The 22,747-nt window shown below is 47.1% G+C and overlaps 2 protein-coding genes across 10 annotated transcripts in view; one reads left to right on the plus strand and one right to left on the minus strand.

Annotated features, from left to right (window-relative positions):
- Tead1 (TEA domain transcription factor 1) overlaps window positions 1-22,747 on the plus strand; it is a 217,948-nt gene that overhangs the window by 80,317 nt on the left and 114,884 nt on the right. The gene's annotated exons all lie outside the window — the stretch shown is intronic.
- LOC120099907 (NADH dehydrogenase [ubiquinone] 1 alpha subcomplex subunit 2-like) lies at window positions 5,763-18,141 on the minus strand. Its single transcript, XM_063280979.1, has one exon. It carries the CDS (start codon window positions 15,860-15,862, stop codon window positions 15,563-15,565), a length of 300 nt encoding a protein of 99 aa, XP_063137049.1. The 5' UTR covers window positions 15,863-18,141; the 3' UTR covers window positions 5,763-15,562.

Here is a 22,747-nt window from a genome sequence, read left to right on the forward strand (position 1 = left end):
AGGCCCTTGGTTCCTCTCTGCTTGATTACCAGGAGCAGAAGCCTGAGGAGCTGAGAGGGGGAGAGGGGACAGGACAAGTGCTCAGAGTGTCCTTGAGCTCCGAGCATTTGGGTGTGTTAGGTGGTGATCACACTTTGAGAACCCCAGGGCTGGGCAGCACTTTAGTCTTGCAAGGTGGTAAAAGAGCCAGGGGAGCACAGGGGCTCCTGACCTCATGTTTCTAACTGAGTTGACTTTTTCCATTCAGTCTGCTTTTTTCCCACCAGGCTCTGAAGTGCAGTGAGGTAGTGATCTTTGACCACAGGTGGGAAGAGACATGATACTTTGGGTGGCTTTCAAGTTAAGAGAAGACTTAACTTTTAGGGCAGGGACAGGTTTGGCCACTTGGTGAGCTGGGGAAAGGAGTTTGTGAATTAAGGGCATTTTTGATGGAGCAAAAGCCAGAAGGAACTTTAAAGGGTAGGGTTTCTTCTGTTTCCAGGCACAATGGAGGGGAGAGGACTTGAGGGCTGACAGTGATTAAGGCCACATGGCTGAGCTGGCCCATAGGCTGTGGAGAAATGAAGCAGGCCTATTACAGCTGTGGGAGAATGGGACCTAGACAGACAGGGTGAGCAGAATTGCTGGCCGAACCATGACGGGCCCAAGGGAAGTTGGAGGCTAGTACTTTCTTTCTTTATTGAAAATTTTATTGAGATAATTATAGATCCACATGCAATTGTAAGAAATAATACACAACGGGTTCCTTTGTGTGTACTTTGCCCATTTCCCCCAGTGGTTAGATTTTGCACAATTGTGATACCACAGCCAGGATGTTACATCAGTATAACCCATTGAGCTTACTTAGATTTTCCCAGCAGTGTGTGTGTGCAAGCACATGAGTGAATGTTTATGTGCATGCGTGTGCACATGCATTTAGGCATGTTGGGTTGTATATAGTGTCTTTCCTGTTCTGTCAGTCAGAGTACAGAGTAGTTCCAGCACCACAGGGAGTCCTGGGTTGCTCCTTATTGACCTTGCTATGCTCTGTCCTACCCTTTCCTTATCCATCTCTGTCTTCCGACAACCACCAATCTGCCCACCACTTCTTAGATGTTATCATTTTAAGCTTTTTTTTATTAGTAGAATTGACTGTGCTCTGCACTGTCTTTTACAGTAGTGTTTTTCTACTTCACCCCATCTAGTCATTTAGGGAAGATGATCCATCTGTATGTTCATATGCCCTTTTATCATTAAGAAGCATCCTCTGGTGTGTGTGAACAACAAGCCATTTAACCTCTGTGTGTTTGTGTATGTGGTGTGATATGCATGTACCTGTGGGCATGTGCACTTATGTACACACATTTAAAAGCCAGGTAACATCAAGCATTTTTTTAATTGCTCTCTGCTTTATTCCCCTAAGACAATGTCCCCCTGAGGAATCTAGATCTACCTTTATAACTAGCGAGCCCTAAAGATGCTCTTGTCTCTGTCCCCTGCACCACAGTCAACGGGTGTGTGTGCTGCTGTGCCTTGAGTTTTACATGGGTGCTGGGATTTCGTGCTTGCACAGTTACATTCTTAGCCACCAAACCCATCTCCCCATCTTAGGTTCAGATGGGTAAACATATGTTGGAGGGCCTCTTCGGTTGACTAGCCTTTTACCACCTCTCCTCCTCCTCTATGGACATTTGTTTTGGGTTTTTTATTTGAGCATGTGGGGCAGATTTCTTTCTGAAGGGTAAATAGCTGGGGCAGAGGATGTGGAGCTCTGCTGTTTTCCAGGATGGCTGCACTGTCACAGGTTCTCGTCTATATTCTCTGTATCCCTCACCACCATTCGTCCTGTATCTTTTATTTCAAGACAGGGTTTTTCTGTGTAGCCCTGGCTGTCTGGGAGCTCACTCTCTAGGCCAGTCTGGTCATGAGCTCAGAACTGGGATTCACTTTCCTCTGTCTCCTCACAAGTGCTGGGATTAAAAGTGTGTGGGGTTGAAGGTATGCCCTGGCTCTACTGTTAAATCTTCTACATTGTAAACAGTGTGGGGTCAGGAGCTCCTGTGTTCCTTATTTGCATTTCCGAGTGACCTCGGAAGTTGACTGCCTTTTCCCTGTGTTCATTCAGGTTATGGATGCTCCTGGTTGGTAACGTCGTTTCTGGTGTTTTTTCTCTTACAACCAGACATTTGGAGAATCTTCTAGAGACAGGGCTTTGTAGGGCTTCATGGTTTACAAGTATTTTCTCCATATTGTAGTTTGGTTGCTGTCTTTTTTACATTGGGGTGGGAGGGGTGAGCACCAATCCAACCAAACAAGAACTTCCAGGTGAGTGAAACTTGAGTGGGGTGTTTGAGACAGGATCCGGCCTGAGGCTGGCCTTGAACTCCTGATTCTTTGCCTCTTCCTCCCAAGTACTGAGACTAAATGTGTGTGCCACCATGCTCAGTTGGGTAAAACTTATAACAAAAAAGTAGAAGCTTAGTTTTCACACCGTCTGTGGGGTTAGCCTTGCTTTCTGCCGTCACGCTCTGTGCCTAGCCAAGAGTTTCTCTGTTCTGTTACTCTGAAAGTGTCATGTTTCAAACCACATTGTGCAATCTGTTTTGAATTAAATTCTGTGTAAGGTGAAGAGCTATTTTTTTTTCAAGAGAGGCCATTAGGCTGGTTGAACATCTTGGGTCTACCCATAGCCTTGCATCAGGGTAGGAGATAGTGTGTGTGGTAGTGCAGATGGAGAACTGGGAAACCCGAGGGGCCAGTCATGACTGGTGGAGACTGTTAGAGGCCTGTTGGGTCTGGGAATGGGGACAGGATTGCAGGCTCCTGAGTGGTATAGCCAGGACATATGAGTGTGGGCCATGGCCATGGAGACCAGGAAGAGGAGCATCTGGGCTGTCAGCGCTCTGTGGTGAGTTGGGTTGACTAACTGCTTCCTTCTGAAGAGGCACAGTGCACATTTGTAAATTTGCTACCTGAGTAACCCTCCTGGGGGACTGTAGGTGACCCCTCAGCTATGAGCAGGACTTGATAGATTTCAATAGCATAGACCCAATAAACATCAAGTGGCAGGAGGGATTTTAGGGTCAGAAGACATGTTTCTCCTTTTTTTCCCCTCTCATCCCAGACCATAAAGTACGTGTGAAGGTCTCCTTGGGCCAGTTGTCATCAGAAGATTGGAGACAAGAAAACCGGGGTATCCCTCCCTACTTCTTGGTGGTGTCTGGGGAGAATGCAGTCATGTGTGAGAACATGTTTTCAGCAGAACTGGTCTAGGGTCTGTCAGGATGCTTGGCTCTGTTAAGGAGAGATTGGTCTGAGCTTTCATTTTGCAGACTTTCTACAAAGGCAGATAGTGGAGTGTGTGGAGAGCAGACTTTCATGGGCCTTTGTTATGTGTGATGGGAGGGGCAGGGGGTTCTGCAGCCTCAGAGAGAAGGAAGAGGGTACGAGCTGTCAGCCATATTGCCCTTCTCTGCCAACCCCTTCTAAAACCCCAGGTCTTTGCACAGTGATAGCTTGCATTTCACCCGAGAGTGTGTGGTTTAGTTTATCTTTTTGCACCCCATTCCATTGATGCTGAAGTCTGTCAACAAGTGTAAATTACCATTTATACGTAATCCTTGCACTGCTTTGTTGATTACTAAGTAAAGGTTCTGTCTTTGATATCATTCAGCGTTAGTGAGTTTGAAGTATTATAAATGCATCGTGTGGGTGGGATCACAAAACAATCTGGAGTCATTTACAACCACTCACAGTGGCTGCCGAGGAGAATGGCATTGCAGCGCTCCTTTCTATTATAGGCTTTGGTATTAATGGGCTTTTAAAAATAGTGAGCATATGTTACTTTTGGACTTAGAGGAAAAGAGATAATTATATCAAGTTTATTTTTTCCTCCAAGTAAGAACTACTCATTAAAGACAATTGTGATGAGAGGCACGGATAGAAAGGGAGCCATGATGCCTGGGTGCACTTGGGTAAGGTGTCTCCGGGGTCCTGGTTTGGGCAGACACAGCAGGGTCCCAGGGTGGGAGTGTGTTGTTTAGTGAGCATCTCTTCCCTCACTTGGGGTGGTTGGGATATCAAGCTTGGGCACAAGGGGAGGGGTTGCAGGTCTTCTCCTGGGATGGAGAAGACAGCATTGTGTTCTTAGCATGAGTGCGGAGTTAAACAGCTGCCCCACCACTTGGTCCGTCAGTCAGCTGTCCAGACCAGCAGTCAGCCATATCCTGTGTATGGTACAGTGCTGGTGTGGGTTGCTGGGGGAACATTCATATCTTTTCTTTGGATGCTGGGGGCTGGGTGCCGACAGAGTGAGTTGGACCTCTGCCTAGCTAGGATTTTCTCTGTTGTTCAGCCTGTACTTGACAGTAGACCTGTTTTTTTTCTGGGGGTGTTTGGGGGAGTGTCTGTTTTTTAAAATGCCAGTAGTTTTTCTGATGACATGCTATTCTTTGTAACAGATTCCTGGCAAGTAATCATCTTCTTGCCCTGCCTTTGGGCACAGTTGGTGCGTTTAGCGTTTGAAAATGCTCCAGGGACTTTATGGCGTGTTGCAAAGTCTCACTTGACTCTAATCACTCATTAGATTATAGTTCATTGCAGATGGGTTTCATTGACCTGATGCTTCTGTTAAGAGTCTATCCACCCTCCTTCCCTTTCCTAAATGCTACCACTTCAGGCAAACAACAAAGTCAAATCTGTACTTTGAAGCCGGTCCGGATGTTATTTCCTCAACTTTTCTCCCTGTCTCAGTGTCCTTCCTCTCCCTCTTGGCCTTCTAGAACAACTGCTGAAAGGTGTGGCCATGAAGCCTGGTGCCTGAGTCTTTAGGTTTATTGAAAACATTTGCCAGGAGTAGGTGTACACTCTTAGCAGGTTGGTCTCTGTGAGTTCGAGGCCAGCCTTGTCTACCTAGTTAGTCTTAGGATAGTGAGAGCTACACAGTGAGACCCTGTCTCAAAAGGAGGAGAGGAAAGGAATGGGGGAGGGGGCAGCATCCCTCCCTCCCTCCCTCCCTCCCTCCCTCCTTCCCTAGGAGTCATTACCTGAAAATTTTCTGCAGACCATTGTTCTTTTTGCAAGTATCACAGAATCCTAAAGAAGGGACTTCTCTGTAGGATGTTAATGATGAGCCCAGTGGCGGGTAACATTTATCCTGTTTACAGGTTGAGTGTTCCCTGTGACTTGCTCTTGCCTGTCCTCTTTATCACCTGTGAGTTGTTCACTGCAGCGTTGAGATAGCTCTGGCAGCTGTCCCCAGATGAACGATTCTATTCCAAGCACAGTTGCTTCCATGACAGCTTTAGGAGAGCTAGCTTTTCATAGCCACTTTCCTGAGTAAGGTCTAGGGCATGCATGGCGATGTCAAGAACTTGCATACCTCCAAGTAGCTATTGTGAAAAAGGTATTGGGAGGCTGCATGCCCAATGTTATGTACCAGATTGTGTGTTTATTTAGCTTTCAAATTACTCACTGGGATGTGTGCTTGTGTTTTGTCTTACAGCAACACACAACTTACAGTGGAGATAGATGTTGACTATGAAAGATGCAGTCATCTGACTTAGGCTACTAGGGTTGTAAACTGTGTGGGCAGCATTCTCAGTGGCTGGGTGCCCTGTAACATTTCCCATGAGTGTTTCTAGCTGCAGAGGCTTCTTGTGTAGCTTGTGCAGCTTGAACACTGGCATAGTGATAAGAGCCTTTAGAAAGGTGTTTTACTATGGCTGGGTGTGGTGGTCCTTCAGAGGTAGAGGCAAGCAGACCTGAGTTTGAGATCAGCCTTGACCAAAAAAGAAAAGTGAAAGAAATATATGCTACTAAGGCCTGACCTGAACTGGGCGGCTGTTATCACAAGGAATCATAGCAATACTAGTAAGAACAACATTAATTATTATTATCATGTGTGCAGTATGCCTGATACTATTCCAATACCTGACATTTAAGCCTCTGGATCTTTACAAATGACTACTGTCATCATTTCATAATACATAGACCATGTGACTTTCTTAGGAGAGCTCACTGGTTTTGTCCATTTTCTTTCTGAGAAGAGATCGAGGGCGTGGGCAATGTCTGGATAAGGACATTCATACATCTAAAGTAGCCTCACACATTAGCACGGTTCAGAAAAGTCTACCACCTTGCCTAGGTTTATATAGCTGGTTACCGTTCCTGCCAAGTCACGAGGCTCAGTTTGAGTTTGGGTCCAGAGCCAGCATTCTGATCTCTTTGCTGTCCCAGGAGTCTAGTGTCACCACATTGCTACCCGCTCTGGTGGTTTGGATCCACGGAATAGTGTAAGAGGGAGAGTAAATTTTTCTAGATCTGGGGACATCCTTGATCCTGCTCTCCTGCTTGCTAAACTCCTACTGGACTTCAAGGCCTTATAAAAATAAATACTTCATCTAGGACTGGAGGTGGCTGAGCAGTTAATAATCCTGGTGACCTGTGCAGAGGACCTGGGTTCCTAGCACCCACGTGTTAGCTCATAACTGCTTGTGGCTCTGGTTCCTGGGGGATCTGACTCTTGGCATCCTCAGCACCAGGTGTGTACTTGATACTTATGTATATGCCTGTGGGCCCGCACGCACGCACGCACGCACGCAAACACACGCACACAAGCACACACACATCACACACTCGCGCACGCACAAATGCATGCAGGTACTCCCAGGTATTCATAAAATAAAAAGAAATCTTTTAAGGAAGACTCTTGGTCTCTGAAGCCTGTCATTCAGGCTAGATTTCTAGGATCTTTCTAAGACATCATTAAGCATCTGTCAAAGAGCTTGGCAGACTTGACTCTCTTAAATTATGCCAGGAACTGTTGAGTTCACTTTGGGGTGTGTGTGCGCGCGCGCGTGCGCGCATGTGTCTGTGCCTGCCTGCCTGTCTGTCTGTCCCCAATCCCTTAGGACTCTTCCAGGGCAGATGCTGTGAATCGGCCGCTCTCTGATTCTCTGTCCTCAGCACAGCAGCTGCTCCACTGCAGGCTTTGAAAACATGCGTGACCGAGTGGAAGGTGTTAGTAGAGAGCTCACTATGCATCCTGAGAGGATCCCCTTTATTACAGTTTCATCTTTAAAAAAAAAAATCACATTTAAGGATATTCTGATGAAGTTTTGAGGATAGCCCAGGATGTTTTTTCTGGTGAGAGGAAGCTTGCAGTGGAGCTTTGGTGGCTGTGTCCGTCTGTGTGCCTGGGGCAGTTTTACATGACAGGAATGGGTGGGTGCACATGTGCAGGTGCTCCCTTGCATGCTGCATTCCCTTGATCCACTCTGGGTTTGAGAGTCACTCTCAAGAGTGGCCATTCCCAGATGACTTTGTATGTGTGTGTGTAATCTGGTTCAGCTTGGGTTAGAGTAATTTACCAGACTGCAGTACTGACTGGCCACTGGCTTAGGGACTTGTGAGCCAGCTCATAGGAGTCAGCAGTGTACAGATTGAGAGTAGAGGTAGGATGTAATGCATCTAGAAGGACAGAACTGGAGGCATGGTAAAGTCCAGAGAGCCAAGGCTGGGAGGAAATACCGTAGATGTACTTTTAGACTTCACTGCTCGTGGGTCTCTTCCATGAGGACTGAGGCTAAGGGAGTGACAAGGACAGGATATAAGGTGGGAATGGGTTTTTAGGTTATTTATCTATTTATTTAATATAAGTACATTGTAGCTGTCTTCAGATACACCAGAAGAAGGCATTGACTGACACTACAGATGGTTGTGTTGAATTGCTGGGAATTGAACTCAGGACCCCTGGAAGAGCAGTCAGTGCTCTTAACCACTGAGCCATCTCTCCAGCCCGGGACTTTAGGTCTTATATCAGAGACTAGTTATTTGAGCTTACAGTGCAGGGGTCGTAGGATGGTGACCTTTCATCCACATGGCTGACTATCATTTGCAGAGAATGGTAGGCAGCAAGGAGGAGCAGGCTTCAGTGGGCAGCTCAGGAGTGGTGCATTTGGATTGGGGAGTTTCCATGCAGTGGGGCTTTCTGCAGGTACAGTTAAGGATTTGAGACATCAACACAGTTAGGGTTAGGATCTTGGAAGTGGGTGAGATTGTATTGTTGATATATAGAGAGGAAGACTGAGAGAGAGCCCTAAGGAGGCTGTCAGAGCCACCCATGGTCTCAACTCCATGTAGCTAAGCCATGCAAAGTCTTAGTAAGTATCTGATGGTTCATGATGGTGGACGAGCCTGGAGTCCTGTGCTGGCTGCATAACACGTTCACTGTTGAGACATACCTTCTGGCCAGGTGGGATGCAGGCATGATGGTTTTCCCATAAGCCTCGGCATGTAAACGCCCTGACCTGCTCTACTGTAGGGGCTCCCCCAACCCTCCATGAGCCTAGCCTTTCTTAACACCAAAGCTGTCTGGACCCAGTGCCTGGGGTGGAGGGGTGTGCCTTGCTCCAGCCTCCCCAGGAGTTTGACTCCCTATGTGGTTTCCTTTTTGCAGCTCCATCTTCACTAAGTGGAGATGCTGGCAGGAGATAGTCCCCAAGCCCTCTTTGACTCATTGTTCTGGATCCAACCTCAGGGTTTTGAAAATTGTAGAGAAAACCCAGAGATGGTTGGTAGGCGGGTCCTGTCAGAGTCGCAGGGCCTGCCCTTTCTCTGCATCAGATCAAAGGTAGCTTCCCAGTCATTTGATACCCTCATGTGAAGATGGCTGGGGCTTTCTGGGGGCCTGGGAGCTGAGGACGTGTAGGCCTGCATGTGCTCCTGTGGGCTGGGTGGAGGGGAGGGCAGGGCAGGCTCACAGCAGCTGCCCCTGGAACTTAAGGCTAAGAGATCTGGCCGCCTCAGCTTTCAGAGAAGTGATGCTTCCAGTGAGGCCCTTTCCTAGTTCCAGTTCTGGGGACACACTGGCTGCCTTGTTTGCAGCTGCTCCCACATAGCTGTCCCCTTCTGACATCCTAGTCCCAGGGCTCAGATGTTGTTCCCAGTGTGTCCCCAGCCTAAGCTGGCTGTCCTGTCTAAAGTCCAAACAGAAACACTTTGGAGAGTAAGTGGGTGGTGATTGTAACGACACCAGGAGAAGCAGAATCAAGCAGGACCATGTTAGGCAGCGCCTCAAGTGGGACCTTCCTTCCCATACCTCCTCTTTGGACCGATGACACTGACTTACCCACCAGCCTCCATCCCGGGATTTTGGGTACCAGGAACTTTAGATTGAGGTATGGTCTATGGAGCAGAGACTTCAGACCCCTCCCACACCAGAGGCCCAGGAAAGCAGATAGGAACCCTGAGGAAACCCTGAAGACTGCTCCTTTGAGAGCCCATCCATGATCGAGCAGCATCTAGGTGTGGATAATTTGATTTTCAGGACTTGGGATGGATCTGTTAACATTGAGTAGCTTTTTATTCTAAACAGGCTCATGGGCTTCCCATGACCTGCTGGTGGCACATGAGTCACAAGAGACATTTCTCCTCCAGGGTCCTGACTAGCTGAAGCCCTAATCGGAGGCATTATGCAGGTGCAGAGCTAAGCCAGAGGCTGCAGGCTCCTGGCAGGAGGGAGAGGGGAGCTGGTTACTTGCCCCTCCTGTATTGTTTCCATCTGAGCAGCTGGGCCTCTCAACCCTTGGCAGAGCAGGATCTTTGACAGCAGAAGAGGTGGACGCCAGGGCTCCGTCCTGTGGCTGCCTTAGCCAGCACCAAGCCTTTTCTCATCCAAATCTGGCACTACTCGGTCACCACAGGGCCTCTGTAATAAAGGACAGAAAAGGTCACTGGGTCTTCAGATGGCACCCTAGAGTTTTGCCTCCCCTGGAGGTCTTGGGTGGGCTGAGTCTGACCATTCTCTCCTATAATTAATACTAAGATTTCCTTGTTTAATGCGAGGTGCCCAGTTAGATTTGAATTGGGCATAAGTCATTTTCTAAATCAAGCATGTCCTATGCAAAGGTTGTGTTTTACATGGCAACCCCAGTGAGGATGGACAGGCCAGGTTTGCTCACTGCAGAGGGAAGCCAGTCATGTTGCTCTTTTATTTAGCCCAGTGGCAGTTTGTGGAGTGTCAGGAACAACATATGGCGAGGCTGTCCCAAGCACTGTGGAGACTACAGTGAGTAAAACCAGGTGTGAGCTCCTGGATTCGTGGAGATTACAGTGGAGTGTGGTGGAGTGTTTGAGGGAGTGGTGGATAAATATTAATATGTTAGCCCCATATCCAGTTAAGAAGAAACAGCCAGAACAGATTGACCACTCCTCCATGGTCCTCTCTCCCCTTCTCTTGCTTGTCTGGAAAACAGGCCCTCCTACTTTAATGTACATCTGTATATAGGTGTATATACGTATTTATAAAGTATGTATATAAATTCCGAACAGAAATCATGGTATTTTGTCTGCCCCAGTGCCTTCATAGAGGCCACACTGAGCCTGTCCTACCACTCTCTCCTTTACACTCTGAAACAGCCTCTCATTGAACCTAGAACAAGGCTCAATAATACCCCCGTCTCCACCTTACACAGTGTTAGAAGTGTGGCAGATCCCATGCTTTTTTGGGAAGCCCTCTTTCTTACCCACTGAGTCATCTCTGCAGCCCTGAAGTTGTTTTTGGTAGACTAATTGACTAAAATTGAAATTGCCAGAGAACCGATGGGCCTGACAACTTCTTTCTTTTCCAGTCTGAAAAGGCAGATAAGGAACTCTGCTTTACCTGCAGGGGCAGCCTGCTTGGAGATTCAGAGAAGCCAGGAGCCATCTTTACAGGTGTAAGCCCAGCCCCAGGGCTGAGGTGAGAGGGTAGAGAGCTCGAGGCCAGTTGGGCGACATATCCAGACCGACTTCATATGCAGTGTGAACAGGGTCAGTATGGTGCATCACAGGTAAAGAGCTTGCTGCCAAGCCTGGTGACCCGAGTTCAAGCCCTGGAACCTACACAGTAGAAGGAGAGAGTGGACTCCTGTACGGTGTCCTTTGACCTCCATACCTGCCTTGTGGCTCACATGCCAGTGCGCATAAAGACAAGTAGACATGAGGGGAAAGATGTTTAAATGTCACACAAATAGTGATTATATTTAAAAGTAAAGATATTCGTTTGATTTCATAAAATATGTTCTTTGTGGGGGGGAAGTACCGAGTCTATACAGGTTTGGCTTTTAAGTAATGAAAATTATTCTAAATGTCAGCAGTTTTGATGGGAATTTGACAGTACAGGCAAATATTTTCCAGAAACTGTTGACAAGCCTGCTGACTACTGGCAGCCTGGCAGAGCAGCTTTGCTGAGGACTCACTGAGCGCTTTCAGAGGACCCATGAAGTGCATCTGAGAAGGCGCACACTTGAACCCATCAACCTCCCACAGTTTCAGATGTGAAAACAGACCAGGTCCCCCCAGCTCAGGAGCTGCTATGAAGGCCCAGTTGGCATCTCACATGAGAACTGAGCTGACCCGGCAGCCAGTGTTTGGTGCCTCAGGCACAAGCTGAGGTAACACGGAAGGGCTGACTACTTGGAGTGAAGTTAGAATCCAGGTGTGTGTGCATAATTAACAAGAAGGGCAGTTGTTTATAATAGCTTTCTTTCTGTATGGTAACAGCTTATTTTTGGTAAGGGAGCGGGTCAGATATTTAAACTCAATTTAAAAGTGTTCAAGTGTATTTGAGGCTACTCACTGTGGTGAGGGAGGGAGTACTTACTTTAGAGGAGAAAGATCTAGCATTATTGCCCATCACTCTTGACCGATTTCTTTAAGTCATAGAGCCCTTTTGTAGAATGGAACTGGCAGGACGGCCCAGTGGTTTGGTAAGGCTTCTCTTCTCTTCGCTGAGCCTGGCGGCCTCAGTTCTGTCCCAGGACCTCAGATGGTGGAAGGAGAATTGTCTCCTGCAAACCGCCTCAGACCTCCACACACACATTGTGGTAAACCACCTCCCTCCATAAATAAATAAATTAAAAATTGTGACTAATAAAGCCAACATGGAAGCTTTCCGAGGTGAGGTGGCTTGTATTGGCCCGTTCCACAGTACCCAGCTTTTCACATAAGTTGGTGGTCTGTCTTGGCCAACATCATCCTTATCAGAATTGCTTTTGTTATTAAAGGTTTGCTGTTTTGTTTAATATTTTTTAAATTAAAATATTGCCTTGCTTCTCCCTTCCAACCCATTTGCTTACCCTACCTTTTCTTCTAATTGTTACACATACAAATGTGTATATGCATCCCTATATGGAACCTGCTAAGCCATTTTTATTACTTTAAAATTGTGTGTGTGTGTGTGCCTGCCTGCCTGCCTGCCTGCCTGCCTGCCTGCCTGCCTGCCTGTGTACATATGCACAGGAGTTACAGGGAGTTGTGAGTGTCCCGTTGTGGGTGCTGGAGCTGAACCTTGATTCTCAAGAACAGTCACTTGCCTTTAACCAAGCCATCTCTCTAGCCCCATTATGTGTTGCCTGAGACCTGCTGATGTGTTATCCACGGACATGCCAGTTCAAATTCTAATGCCTTGAGGGGGAGCAAGCAGGTGAGGTAGAGTTATAGGCCCCGAGTAGGTGGGAGCCCTAAGTTCCAGGGAACGTGCCTTTCTGGCTGCTATCTCTCCAGATGGTTACCCAGCTAGCTTGATAATTAGCATCAGCAAATGTAAGCTGAGAATGGAGCACGCAGCATGTAGAGATCTGTGTCTGGCTGGGGGTGCAGCTGGGCTCAGCTGGGCTGCTGTAGGCATCACCCTGAGTTGGGCCTATGCTGGGCTCAGCTGGTACACAGACAGCACTTCACATTCTGGGTCTTGCCCACTGGGCTAAGGGAGCAGAAGGGCCCCGGTAGGGGGCTGTGGCCTCCAGCCGCTTTGATGCCTGTGTTAGGCCTGAGCTGCATGAATCCCTGCACTGCTATTTAAATTTGTCACTGGCTGGTGACAGATTCCTACCTCAGCAGTGTGTGTGTGTGTGTGTGTGTGTGTGTGTGTGTGTGTGCGCGCGCGCGCGCGCGCCAGCCACAGGTTTCAGCTCATTACCTCCGCAGGGCTCTGGTCTGGGGGATAACCGTGATTGCAGACCTTACTCTCCAGGGGCAGTTCTAAGCTGGAGATGCTCCGAAGCCTCTTCGAGTACCTGTTACTTGCCGCAGGGGACCCTTTTTCCCAGCATGTCCAGAGATGGTCTGGTTCGGTTTTACTTTGATACTTACTTGTGCATAACATGTACATGTTGCTGAAGTCATCGTACGGAAGCTGCGCACAAGTATTTATCTCTGTGCTCCTTGGGGTAACCATTTGCCCACTAAAAGACTGGTTGGTTAAATTTGGACAAAGAGGACAAAAGTGTCCTCACCCCTGTGTGAGGCTGAGGAGAGAAGGAGGGTGCAAGTAACTTGTTTTTTCTTTTAAGCTGGGGCAGAAGGGACTCTAGTGAAGGGACATTTGTATCCATTTACTCTCTCTGATATGACATAGGCTCAAAGAGAAGCTCTTGTGTGTGTCTCATTTACCAACCCAAACTTTCACCAATGTCGCTCGTGGATCTAAGCCGGCATTCTCTCTTAAGAAGGGCATAAAAACTGCCAAAAGGCACACAGGAACACCGACTCCACTGTCTGCTGCAGACACCTTCCAGTCCTTAGGACAACTGTGCTCAGCAAGCCTGATAGTGGGGAAGACCGGGGAGTTGGGCTTCCTCTCACATAAGTGGGGAGAATTCGAGAAGTGAGCTTTCTTGGACAGCAACCAGGAAGTTCTTAGATGTTCTGCATAGAGTTGTTCTGCTTGAGTCAGTCTATCCAAGAGAAGCAAACACATTTATATGCATACTCACACTTCAAGGAGCACTGCTCTCACAGGTGGCCTCCTAGGGACTGGGTATGAGGACACTGCCAAGATGTTCCCGGGATGGTTTTGTGTAGTGGGACTTGTACCTAACAAATGCCAGGTATTTCTTTACAACCTTTGTGTTGCAAGAAAGAATATTGGTTGTCTGGTCTTGGGAATGCATGCCTTTAAGCCTGGGGCTCCGGAAGCTGAGAAAGGTGGTGGAAACATTTATCCATGAAAGATGTCTGTCTAAGGTCTCCCGGGCCTTAGTCACCTACATTCCTCTGAGCCAGCGTGGGTGGACCTCTGCTGGTTATGTGGGTTGCAGGCTTTGGAAGAGAGATTCCTGGCTAATGGAAAATTCTGTCAATACTGAGATGCGATAAAAACTTGTCAGTTTCTGAGGTGGGTGGGATCTTCTTTTAGAAGTTACAGTGATTGAACTTCTCGTGCACTGGAACAACAGGCTTTTCCTGGTTCCAACCAGTTCTAGGTGACAGGTGGTTGAGTGAAGGGTAGGAGTTACGTTAAGTATCAGCCTCAGGGCCTTTTGACCAGGATAGTCTGGATCAAACAATCTCCCACATTTGGGATATGAGTTCTCTAACACTCATATTCATATAATACTCATACTTATGTAATGGCTACTAGGATAAAGTAGATGGCCCCAGGAAACCACAGAGCTCTAAACACCTATGAGACCTAGAAATGCTCACCAGAGAACAGTTGGAGTTGTGGATTCTTTCCTGAAACTCAGGCTAGGGTCTGGGAGGTGAGGCTGCAGGCTTGACCTTGGGTGTGTCGGGGACACTCCCGAAAGTGCGTGGGGATACTTGTTCGCCTTCCTTATTAGAGCCCTTGGTAAGTGACCTAGAGTGACCTAAGATGAAAGTAGGTATTTTTAAGATTGATTTCCATCACAGTCTGGTAGGTAACAGTGCCCATCCCCTCTGGGGCATTTCTTCTGGCCTGGAACTTTCACTGGGTTGGGGACGAGTTCTAAGGACTCTTGAGGGCAACAAGGAAAGGAAAGCTGTAAGCCCCGTGCAGTGTGCAGTACTGTGAAGAAGGTTTGGGGCCAGTCTGGAGACGCTGCTGTTTTGTCTTAATGGAGAGTGTGCCTGGGTGATGCTCACACATGCTTACAACGTGGCTGTTGGGGACCCCTCCAAATGCTAGACTCTCAGGAGTCCTGGGGTTAGACTATGAGGCTGGGATGTGCACTGAGAAGCTTTTGTCTGCAGAGCCTGTGTACCCATTTCCTAGTGGGAACCCTTTAACACCGGGCAGGCCTGGGGAACAGCTGCTGCTGTGAGGATTAAATGAGACATAGGAAGGTTGGTACGCTGGACTGTGGTAAAATGCTCCATCAGGGTTAGTGACCGTATTATCTTCTATGCAAATGATTCTTAGTGAAAATTGTAAGTCAGAGTTTCTAATCTTAAAGTATACTTGTTTTCCATTTTACTCGTAGCATTAGAAGAAATTGAAAAACATTAAAATTAAGTTCCTATTCTGGAAATTAGTCAAGTTAATATTTATTTGTTTAGACATTGACCAAATAGGAGGTAGTACAAGGAGCTGCCAGGAATATTGACCACAGCCTAATTAATAATAGTTTGGTATATATCCTATCTCACCCCTCCCATCGCCCCCAGCTCGCAACTTTTTATATAACTGACATTTAAATTAGCTTCTTTTTTAAAATTTTTTTGAAGCAACACTGTACAGCGTAAGCTTTATAAGGACCAAAAGAACACATTTCCCCACATTGTCTTCAGTCTGGGAGGTTCTGGTGGGCTTGTTCAGTCCTCAGTGGAGACACTTCCTTCAAGCTTTGCTGCTTAGCACATTCTCCATGGCTCTGGTCACCTCAGCAGCACTCAGATTGTTCAGAGACACGTTCTTCTCTTGGCCAAAAGCATAGTGGGCCCAGAGCTTGGATTGCACCTCTGAACATTCGCGGATTAGAATGGGCAGGTCGGGGTGTACCTTCTTCAGCTCCACGTACCATTGCTGGATGAAATCCCTCCCACCCTGGCTGCCTGGGGAACGCTGGCATAAGTGAATGTGAATCTCATGCAATGCTGGCTTTGCACCGACTACTGGGCTTGCAGCAGCTGCCGCCATCTTTGCTAGCAAAGGAGCACCTAATCTAAATTATAGCTTCATAAAAATACTTTTTTCAGGACAGATTTCTGTATGTGGCCCTGGCTGTCCTTAAACTTGCTCTGTAGTCCAGGCTGGTCTGGAACTCAGAACCGCCGGCCTCTGCCTCCTGAGTGCTGAAAATAAAAGAGTGTACCACTACTCCCAGCTCAAGATTGTAACTTACATAACCACACATCATTGAAAAAAAATCTCTGAAATTACTCAAAAAATGGTTTTGTGTATCAAGAAATATAAACAGGAAGTGTGTTACATATTCAAATATGCTTTATTTTAATCATTTTTCCTTCCATAAATAGCTATTATAAATGTTATAGAATGATGAAGTTGGTAATTTCCTTAGCACTAATTCCTTTTTTTTAAAGATTTATTTATTTTATGTGTATGAGTACACAGTTGCTGTCTTCCAACACACCAGAATAGGGCATCTGATCTTATTACACAGACGGTTGTGAGAGCACACACACACACCACACACACACATACACACACCATACACGCTTGGTGGTTGCTGATCAGAAGTGATGCATGCCTGTCCTCTGGCTTCCACCAGCTCTTACTGGACCGCTCAGTCTTATTTTGGTTTCTTTCCTCCAGACTTGGAGAGTATGTCTCGTCTAGCATGTTTCTTTAACTTTGTTGTAACCTGATGTACTTTGATTGACATACTACCCAGGTGTTAGCCCAGCTCCTTGAAGTCAGGTTCAAGTGGGGTTAAGTTGTCTTCTTTAAAGGCTAGAATTCGATTGCCATTTTCCTCATCAGATTTGGTCCACACTTAGTAGAATCTCAGATTTCAGGTCAAAGACATGCATGAAGGGAATTGGAGCCAGTGAGCTTGTTTATTGAAACAAGCACATGGAAAGGCCTTCCGGTATGTAGAGCACAGGGTGCTGTGTGTGATCACTGGAGGCAAACATCTTGCATTTGCAGTTGAGCTTAGCTCAAAAGCAGCCCTGGTTCCCAATTTTCCTTTAGATGCTTGAGACTCTGGATTCCAGGTCTCCATAAAAGGAGCCTGAGTTTCTGTAGTGGTAGTGATTGATGTCTCCCGGAAATCCCATCACTCTTAGGGGAGGGGTAGGGATGTGAGCTCACCAACTGACTTATCTTTACTCTCCCTTCCTTTTTCACCTTAAATAAGCAACGAACAAAAGCACAGACTTGGTGATTGGCTCGATGGCACGGTGCTCAAAGTAGAAAGATGGGCTTGGCCGATCAGAGCAGTGGCACAGTTGTGTTTTAACCGGGAGCTGCTAATGGTTCACTAAAACCTGAGAGAGTAGCTTTAGAAGAAGTGCTTATTCACTGTTTGCATGTAATTTACCCGTGGGTTTCACTTGTCATATGAGAAACAAGTGTGAACTGGTTTTGCAGTTTCTTAATATAGATCAACTTATTTAAGTTTAAAATTATTAAATGAGTGACATCTTAAAACACCCCTGAGAAGTATGTGTACCTGTCCTCCTTTCACAGATGCCAGTCAGTGCAGTTAAAAGTCATTTTAAGGCTAGAGACCTGGCTCAGCAGCTTAAGAGCACCTCTGCTCTGGCAGACAGGACCTGAGATCGGCTCTCTGCACCCAAGTTTGGCAGCTCACTACTGCTCATAACTGCAGCCCCGGGTGGATCTGGTGCCCTCTTCTGGCTTCTGTCCATACTACATTCACATGCACAAACCCACATATAGACATACATAAAAGAAAAACCTGTTTGAAAAAGGCACTTTTTAAAACTCCATGGACCCCAATATTTATGCAGATGACAATTAGTTCATTATTACCAATTTAATATCCAATGCTATGCCTTTTAGTCTCACAAATCTTTGTATTTTTTTCATCTCTATTTTGCATAGCCTTATCCTAGGCTGGCCAGGAACTCTCTGTTTCCTGCCTCCCAGTGCCAGGGCTGTAGTATGCTCCCCCAGACATAACTTCAGGTTTTCTCTCTCTTGTCGGATTTTGTGTGTGCCTGTCTGTGTATCTGTGTGTTAAATTAAAAAAACCAACCACTCAAGGCATGTATCACTTTAATTTATGGTTACTGTTTCAGATACTATATCCCTTAGTCGAACAGCACGAACATTTGCAATTTGAACCATAGGAACTCCCAGCCCTTGCTCCGACAGCTGTGTGTGACCCGAGTCTCTGTCTTGGTTCCTTCCACCGGGAATCCCATGTGTACATATGCAAAACAGCAGAAGTAGGCAGCTGAGAATTTTTTTTTTTTTTTTTGGAAGTGGGAAAATTAACAGGTGATGCAATGATTTTTTTTTTTTTTTTTAAAGATCTAGTTTGGTTAAAAAAAAAATCTTTAGAATTTCTAGAGTTTTCTTGGGCTGTGTGGCCTGAGAAGCCTCAGGAGAGTTACTCATAGTGGTCACCGGGAAATTCTCCTGGTAGAGAGCTGGTTTTCAGAGGAGATCTGGGCAGTTGGTGAACCATGGTTCCACTGTGATTGGAGTGTAGGGGATCATTTTTCTCCCTCCAGAGCCAGGCAGGCTCTACCCAGAAAGGTCTGCAGCCATTCATGTCGGGAGTGAGGAGTCAGAGCCTGACTTCTCAGCTAAGGTTACTCTCTTTGTGTTTGTGATCTCAGACTTCAGCTATTTCAGCGTAGAGACTTTACATGTCATAGTGGTGGCATCTGGACAGAGGGTAGGTGAGCAAGCTTCTGAAGGAGGGGCGGGGGGGGGGGCGGCAGTTTTTATACCACCAGAGGTGGCTGATGGGAGACACGCTTCTTGTTCCCTTGTGCTTGAGCTTGGCCCATGGAGTTGACTCAGTGGTGGGAGACAACCAGGCCAAGGAATTAGGTGTCAGAGGGAGTGGAGAATAATATTACCTAATATCATACCCGATATCCAGCCTTCCTGCCTTTCCCCCTATACTGGCCCCTCTTGGCTTTGCAGGCTGGGATACAAGTGGTGGATGTGCATGGTGGTACCAAAAGGAATAGTGCCCGACATCCCTGTCTTCTTCCTCTAGGAAAACCACCCCTCAGCACATGTACTCTTAGAAGGCCAATCTCCCTGGTTTGTTTTTGAGACAAAGTCTTATGTCGCTCAGGCCAGTAGGCAGCTGAGGCTGGCTTTGAACTCTTAACCCTCCTGCTTCAGCCTCCCATATCCCTAGATTTACTAGCATGCGCAACCATGCCTGACTTCTCACAGTTACTTATTCACCGTGGGGGAGTACCTGCCGCAGCCCTTGGGCGGACGGTGGAGGATGACATGGGAAATCAGTTCTCTCTTTCCATCATGTGGGCTCTGGGGGATTGATAGCGGCTGCCAAGCTTGGTAAGAGCCTTTACCCACTGAGCTATCTTACCAGCTCCTTTTCATAGATTTTTAAGGGTCCTACGTCAGTGATACTGGCTTACGAACCTCTTGAACCTCTTGTGAGTTGGAATCAGGTTTTTGTGTTCTCTGCATTAGCATACTATGTCTGCCACAACTTTCATGGCTGGTAAGTTCTGTTGAATGAGTGGATGGATGGATGGATGGATGGGGACAATCTGGAAGGAGTAGAGGAAACATTGAAATGAGATGAGGTGAGATGCCCCTGGGCACTGGCTGATGAAATTTAACCCAGGCAGGGAGGGGCCTAGGCTGCAAGCCTTATTTAAAAACTGCCTGCTGCAGAACAGTTTAACTCCTTGTTTTCATAAGAACAGAGCCAGTTTATACCAGCAACTGAGCCTGAGTGTGACAGGTCCAGTGCCCACCATTCACTCTGGACATTGGACACAGTCATTTGTATTGTGGGCAGAGAGTCACAAGTCCCTATTGAAAATACCTATTTCCTTTACTGGGGAATTAAAGTCTCCAGCAGCTTTATGCCATTGTAAAGGGAAGCAGTTAATAAATGGAGACTGCGGTAAGCAGCTGTGGTCTCTTGACTGCTCGCTGTAGACGAGGGGCTGGAGCAAGCGGGCAGCCAGCTCAGTGACTCTCTGAAACTGGTATCTTTGCAAACGTGAAAGCCAGAGCTCAAAGGGGCCAGTATTGCAAAAGACCGTACCACAAGGACCTGGGTGTGATCCAGCATGCCTGCTTTGACAGCTCGTGCCCTTTGCTGGATGTCAGCCATGCCAGAACACCATCAGCCTTTTCTGAGGTTGTTTATGAACACCCAGAATCCAGCTGAGAATTCTCTTATTGTGTCTCTGAGAATCATGGCCTGCTTAATCCCGACTCTGCCTCTGCTAATGAAGGTAGATGCTCCAGGTCGCATCGATCTGAGGTTCTTCTTAAGAATAAAGAGTGTTTGATGTGTTCTCTGAGGCGAAGCTTACTGGGCATTTATGCAATGCAGATATGTTTCATGTAACCTGGCATAAACAAGTACTTGGGTCTCAGTGGAGGTATCAGAGTTCTTCGAGTCTTTCCAAGACCCGGCGGTCACTAGCTGTCATGTGCTAATGCTGCTTCAGTGTTGATGTTGGTAAAGGGCTGTGGCACTGGGGCCAGCCCTTCAGAGTATAGCATTGCTGCGTTGGGATAAGCCCAGTAACTTTGGGGTGGTGACGGAGGAGGAAAGAGCGGGTGACAGATACACACGTTTCAGTTGCGCTCTTGTGCGCGCTTATTGAGTGTACATGGTGTTGGGCTAAGGTGTACGGTGTGGCTAAGGCGCATGGTGTGGTTGTGGTTTATTGTTGGGTCTTGAGCTATATCCAGACATAAGTCTTCCACGGGGAACTTGAATCCCAGAAGAGGAGAGATTTGTCTGTTTTGAAATGAGTTTTTTTGGGGTCTATAATAAAGCACGAACAGTTAAACTGAACGTTTATAAATTGGAGTGGAGGCATACTGAGATGATGCCTCAGTGGTAAAAGTGCTCGCTACACACCCAAATCTGGATTCCCATGCACAAGATAGGACTGGTTGCGTGGGTCTGAGCCCCAGTGCTGGGGTGTAGAGACAGAATATTCTATAGGGTCTCTCACCAGACAGCTAGGCCACATTAGTGTGGTCCATATTCAGTAAAAGACCCTGTCTCGAAATATAAGACAAGAGCACCTAGTCATGCATGCTCATCAGAAACACATGCCTACATACAAGTTACTCATTCTCCTGCATTATCTCTTGGGTGTAGTTCCATGATAGAATGCACGCTTAGCATGTATGTGCAAAGCTCTGGGTTCAACCCCAGGACCCAAAACAAAAAACGTTCCTCTGCCCAGCCCTTCATTCAACCACCTCCCCATTGTCTTCAGGCAGCAATGGAGATAACTGTTTAGGAAAGGACCAGGCTTTTGTTGATTTCTCTGAAGTCTGCCATTTCGTGCTTCCCTGACAGGTTCTGGTGGCCAGGTGCTGTTAATCCAGGTCAAGATGAGGAAAGTGTACTTTTGTCAATTCCCCAGGCATCTAGCAGACCAGCCGGGTCTCAGGTATTCCAGATATGAGCGACGTGCTGTTGCGCAAGCTCGAGGCATTGCTAGCTTGGAGATACAAAGGCCTGCCTGCCCTGAGCCCTTTGTTCTCCTGCTTGAAAGCAGTTAATTAGCAACTGTCTCCATAGCAACTACCTCATAGTCCAAAAACATTGTCTAGTTTTTCAGTTTAGCTTATCACACTGTTTACCTGAAGGGCTTTTCAGTGCTCCGAGTCTCATTTGAGTTGGCACCGTGCCTGTTGGGGAAGTGAATTGTCAAGAAAGAAAAAACACCACAGTAGCCAGGAGCCAAGCAGCCTTCTGACCAGGGCCATCCTGGGTGCTGGATGTGTAGAAAACAAAAGTTGCGTAGGACTAATCTTTTTACTTATATTTTTCTGCTTGGCAGAAAATTGCTGTCCTTGCCCACCTGCCCCGGCGTCCGGGGGCTGCTTTCTCCCTCTTTCCTGAAAGGCTTTCTAATTTTGTTCACATTCCCTGTTTATGGTAAATTTCCCATTATCACTGATCCTGAAACCCCAGGTGTTCTCAGCCACAGAACAGTTGAGGAAATTTCTTCCTCCTGTGGGCATTTCTGAAGGATGGTGGGTTTAGAAATGTGTGTGCGAATTTAGAACCACTTTGTTTTTCCATCCTCTTTCCTGCCTCCGGTAGCTTAGGTGGGCCATGTTTAAGACCAGGCAACTTCAGGTGTCTTTGAGTGGAACAGGAAGAAGAATTACGGCTTTTCATAAGCCACAAAGATGATAATACTTTTCATGGCTTTTGTTGATTGAGTGCTGTGTGTGTGGCCCACCCGATAAGACGAGGTGGGAGGTGTGTAGGGAGGAAGGCTCCATCCTGGGCACCTGCTGCGTGTGGCTCACAGACACTGAACAAGTCTTCGTGGAACTGGCTCTCCTGGGCTGCTCCTGGTGACCCTGCAACTTGGCCCCCTACTCAGCGGTGCTCCACAGGGTTGTTGGGTTTAGTCTGTGTATATTATAGACTGTAGTGTGCTGCTGCACACCTTTGCTAAGAAAGGTAAGAGGGGCTGGAGAGGTGACTCAGAAGTTAAGGGTACTTGTTGCTCTTTCAGAGGATCCACATTCAGTTCTCACAACTCCAGTTTCAGGGGGATCCAACTCCTCTTTCAGGTAAAACACTCATACACATAAGGTAAAGTAAATCTTAAAACATTATACAAGCTGGATGGAATTAGTGGCAGTGCTTAGGCTGGGTCTAGGGGGAAGCCATGAAACCTTTCTGCAAGCTCTCCCAGAGCACCTGATAGCAGAGAACAATGTGCCTGAGGCCTTGGCTGGAGATTCTGGCAGGGGAGTAGCTCAGAACACCCTGGAGGGTAGGAAGGTGCTCCTTTGTCTGGGGAGGTGGTTCACTTCAGTGTGTAGCCTTTGGAGGGACAGATGCCAAGCAATGAGGATGGGAGGAGACACCCACCTAGC

The sequence above is a fragment of the Rattus norvegicus genome, chromosome 1 (genome assembly GCF_036323735.1).
Source record: "Rattus norvegicus strain BN/NHsdMcwi chromosome 1, GRCr8, whole genome shotgun sequence".
Lineage (NCBI taxonomy): Eukaryota > Metazoa > Chordata > Mammalia > Rodentia > Muridae > Rattus > Rattus norvegicus.